The 5,162-nt window shown below is 35.7% G+C and overlaps 1 protein-coding gene across 1 annotated transcript; it reads right to left on the bottom strand.

Moving 5' to 3' along the window:
* Window positions 1-2,351: 2,351 nt before the first annotated feature.
* Window positions 2,352-4,125, bottom strand: LOC111884541 (stress-related protein). Its single transcript, XM_023880858.2, has 3 exons — window positions 3,969-4,125; window positions 3,056-3,280; window positions 2,352-2,955 (listed from the first exon to the last, which is right to left on the bottom strand). Exons 1-3 carry the CDS (start codon window positions 4,005-4,007, stop codon window positions 2,524-2,526), a joined length of 696 nt encoding a protein of 231 aa, XP_023736626.1. The 5' UTR covers window positions 4,008-4,125; the 3' UTR covers window positions 2,352-2,523.
* Between the last annotated feature and the right edge of the window lie 1,037 nt (window positions 4,126-5,162).

Below are 5,162 nucleotides of genomic sequence, written 5' to 3'. Positions count from 1 at the left end.
ACTCGTCGAGTCCAAGAACAGATTCGCCGAGTCCAAGGAAATCTTCAACAGACTCGTTGAGTTGTTCTTCCAACTCGTTGAGTCCATACACATGTTCATACAACTCGTCGAGTACACCCATGTGACTCGTCGTGTGTCTCCATTTCTTAATCCATACAGTGGCTTTTCGATCCATAAAGGGGCTCCAATCCATAGATCAACTCTTCTATAGTCTAACCCACACATAAAGTTGCAAACTTTACATGAAACCGAGGAGTTAAAGGTCCAAATCAATCTAGGGCTAAGGTTTAAGACAAGAGGCTTCACCAACAACTCACTGACTGATGCTTTATGACATTCTAGACCAACACAAGTCTAGATCTGGAGTAGCAACCTCAGATCTAATCTCCAAACCTAAAATAGATCTTAAACATACCAAAATGGCCCCAAATCTTATCCATGAATAGATCTAGATGCAAAAGAGTGAAGGTAACAACTTATTACCTCCAAAATGTGCCCAAACTGAAGTAGATTCTAGATCCACACCACTCTCTTGATGCAAGCCTTTTGATCTTCAAGTTTCTTCCACTAGAATTAACTTCTAAAGCTTCAATCTCCCTCCAAGGCCTCACACACACGAGTTTAGGGTTTTTTGGATCTCAAAGGGTGCTAAGGAGGCTGAGGGGAGGACATAACATCCTTTAAATAGGGTGAAAACCCAAAGATTAGGGTTTTCTCTACTCAGCACCAACTCATCGAGTCCAGCTGCCGACTCGGCGAGTTGGTCACTTAACTCGCGACCAGAATCCCACTCCGACTCGACGAGTAAACACACCCACTCGCCGAGTCCACCCCCTAAATTCACATTTCACCCTTGAACTCTTGCTTCTGAACTTGGGATGTTACAAAACTCTTATGTCATGTGATGTTTGTATTTTGGTTAAACTGTTTTGTGTTTTGTATCACCAAAACAATTAATGTTGGTACTTTGACATTTTTTTTTGGTTAAACTCTAATGTAATGCTTTTGTTTTAATGTTATCTAATGGATGAATTATTGGTACTTTGACATTTGTTTTTGGTCATTTCATTTGGCATGTTTATTGGTCATATGTTGAATGAAAAGTACTAAAAGATACAATTTGCGGTGGAGCTATGAATATACCAAATATTTACCCTTTCTCTCCCAATTGCAGCAATACAAGATGGTAATAATCCATTGTAAGACAACAACATGCAACTATTAAGTGTACCAAAATATAACCTTTCATTAAAATGCAGCAATACAAAGATGCTAATATTACCCTGGCATTTGATGATCTTCAACCAAAAACTACTACTGATATACCTAATACTACAACTTGTAAACAATTATCCCAAAAGACAAAACCCAACTGACAATTAACAACATTTTGAAGTTCCGATTTTGGATTTCAAGTTCTTCATTCTGGATTTCAAGGTCACGATTTTGGATTTGAAGTTCTTCATTATGGATTTCAAGCACAAGATTTTGGCTTTCAGCCTCATGCTTATGGTTTTCTTCATCTACCCACGAAATAAATCCACTTCTTGGGCCTTGAAGTTTTCAATAGCCTCAATTAGCACAAACTAGGGTTAAAATAGAAAATTACCAAAAAAAAATTGATAACTCGATACTTCTAAAGGGCATGCATAAAATGACATACCAGGGTTTCTCTTTGTCCCTGAAGTTCGTATAATCCCTATAGCTCCACAATTGCATTTCGCCATAATAAATTTTATGGATCTTCAATCTTCACGATGCAAGAGAAATGGAGTAGAAGTCGAGAAATGGAAGCACCGATTGAAAAAAGAAGGAAAAAGAAGTAGTTTTAAGTCTGTTGAATTATGAAAGGACAAAAATGCCCCTAGCATGCCACTCATGTGAGGTGTTCCTAACCCCAAATCAGACGGAAAGTAAAGTAAGGGTCTAGGCGGGTAAAAATTTAAAGATATGGGGATGATCTGAATTAAAAAAAATTTCTAGGAACGAAACATACACCAAACCATAGGGACCATGTAGTTTTCTCTTCTTTTTATTAAAGTGCACCCACAAAAAAAGATGTATGCAATTCCTTATTAAGTCGCAACTAACTACATGCAGTTCCTTATTATATAAGGTGCAACTATAGTAGAAATTTCCGTGTCCGCCGCTCCAAAAGAACCTCCTCGGAAATTTTTCGAAAGTTTCTTAGGAAAACTTTGTTTCCTCCTAATTTTATTGAAAAAAGCTAATTCGAAGGAACGTGCAAGTAGTACGTGTGCGTGTGCCGGAAAAATGACTTTATTTCTGCAGTGATTTATCAAAATATTATCCCACATGTACATACGTAATAATAATAATAATAATAATAATAATAATAATAATAATAATAATAATAATAATAATAACCCAAATTACATTCAAAACCTACATTAAAATTGTCAACCATCACTCGATCGTGTATCTCATTTCAGGTAAACTTGACAGAAAACGAGAAATATTAATTGCCAAATAAACCACAACCAATAATATATAATGTTATAATCAATGCGCCACAACAGCTCCTTCTTCTCCACCATGAACAACTGGTTCTGGTTCAAATTCTGCTTCTTGCTCCGGAGACTTGAACACCTTAGCAATCTTCTCAGTAGGCACCAATGGCAGATATGAAGAAACCTGGTATCCGTCCTCCGCTGTTTGCTGAACAGTCTCATTGTACTTTTCAGACAAGAACGCCGCTGCTGGTATAACCACCTTAGCCACACTACGAAACAATGGCATTTTATTAAGAGAATGCCAAGCTGAAGCTGCTTGTTGCTCTGCAACTGGCTCATATTTCACCAACAGCTCTTTTGCACTCGGCTCTAGCTTCGTGTAAGCCGATTTTGCAAGCCCAGATGCTGTTTCAACAACTCCATGGTTCTTGATGTCCTTCGCGACATTAGTAGACATGGCTTTTGCAACAGACTCATCAACCTGTAACCATGTTCATAAATTTCAAATCTTTTTGGTGATATATTAACAAGATTGATGTAATGATATTTGGAGGAAAAGAGAAGGAGAAGATGATGATTACCTTTCGATCAACAAACTTGAGTACTTCACCAGGGACGTTATGGAATGTATCACATGCAGGGCTAATAACGGTTTTGAGAGTGCCTTCTATTGCCTCTACGCCTGGTTTGAGTGAACCGCTGTTTTCTTTAGCGTAATCATAGGCTTTTGATGCGTATGGAGCTGCATGCTTTGCTGCTTCTTGGACGAAAGTTAGGTACTTTAACTTCTCTTGTTCGGTTTGAGCCTTTGGTAACAAAAAGAAGAAATCGATATTAAATGCATTTCTGAAAGGATCATATTAAGTGTTCTTGACTTTTTGGTATCAAGAAATATGTTTCCATCACTCAAGCACGCAATATAACAAATCAATGAAAGGTATTTTCCATCAAATAGTACACAATTAGTTTGCAAAATATCATGATGAACAACTTCACTAGATTTCAGGCATGAATCATTATAAACCATATTATAAACACACAGCGAATCAACAAAATCACCTAAAAGAGTCTCTAATGTAATCTTTTGTTTAGCTTTGTAGCAATTATGTGAGAATATGTAGCATCAATAATATTGGTGTAGAATATTAGAAGATAGAAAAGTGTATTTATTTTAGTCGATTTATAAGTTCATAAATTTAGCATCACGAAAACCACATATGCCTTTAATTACTTTGAATTATCCTAAATTTTGGAAGGATCAAAAGAATGCAAACAATTTCTCATATATTCTTTTTATGTTACTAACACTTAATTTCATCTAATCACTTTCTTTTTCACCGACGCTTAGGGGCAACCAGCAACGATTTTTTATCTTTGTAACAAATGAATCGAAATGGAATCAAAGTCCCAAACTAAACATACATGCTAAAATAATTCATTTAAAAATAAATACACAATAGCATAAACTACGGTTAAACATTAGAAAACACGAACCTCTGGTTGATTGTAAACTGTAATAGCGTTTTCGGCCATGATCAAGATGGAAGATTCAAAGAGAGAAGAGATCGTTTATTATAATGTGATTGTTGCTTAACTGTGAAGGTTTTCGTATCCAACAATCGATGAATCTATATTTATATACAATACACAGAGTCGGTTATAAACAGCAGTCCACATTTTCCACGGAAACCGAGAGTTTCATGCAGGATGCAATTGCGTCACCGTGTAAGCAAGTGTGGGTCCAGAAGTGTCGACTGTTATTTTAAATCTATGGGCATGTTGCACTTGGGCCCCAGAACATATGTATTTAATCGAAAGAAGCCTCTGTACTTTTTAAATCGTCCGTTAAATTCCATTAAAATTTCAAGTTCGAGGATCAACTAATCCCTCGGCAAGTCTTGTTTTAAAATTTATATTTATGTTTAATTAAGTTTATAATATTTTATAAGGGTAGTAAGTCCTTCCTTTATTTATAAAATTGTTTTTAGTTGTTTTTCATAGACAAAGTTATGATATTGGTTCGTGTAGTTTTACAAATCATGAGAACAACTATTGAAATACATATCCGTTTAGCCCAAATGCTTTCAAAAACTTGTATGCCTAATTTTTTGGTTAATGTCTTCCATTTGAAGACATTATTCGTCCCACATGGTCTCTTGGCCTACGTGACATTCCAAATCACCCTAGATAATCTATGGAGTTATAAACCAACCCAAAGTTCAACGAACCGTTCATGATTTGTTTGGCGGGAAGTTTGTTAACATGAACAAAAGTTCTCGTGTGGTTAGTTAAACAAACAAACATGGAAAATGGATTTGTTCGTTCATTTATGTTCATAAACATTTGTTTCTTCTAAGTTCATTAATGTTCGTCAACATAATGTAGAGGTTTTGATCATGAGGGCATGTATGAAATATGAAAGATCTAGTGAATCATCATGTAAAATCAAGAACACAAGGAGTAAATAAATCTTTGTAAGCTCTTATTAGATCTAGAAAAAATATATACAAATGGGTTTGTACAAAGTTTCTCTCTCTAGTCTAACACTTCAAAATGGTTCCTTACATAAAATAAGCGTCACTCACTTCCTTATAAATGATATACAACTCATTACACACACAAGTGGATAAAGTCTCATTCAAGCGTGACTTTGCACCCTAACATTTCCCCCCTCAAAGTTAGGATTAG

Source organism: Lactuca sativa, chromosome 9, assembly GCF_002870075.4.
Source record: "Lactuca sativa cultivar Salinas chromosome 9, Lsat_Salinas_v11, whole genome shotgun sequence".
Lineage (NCBI taxonomy): Eukaryota > Viridiplantae > Streptophyta > Magnoliopsida > Asterales > Asteraceae > Lactuca > Lactuca sativa.
The sequence above is the reverse complement of the archived record's forward strand: the minus strand, read 5'-3'. Positions and strand labels throughout refer to the sequence as shown.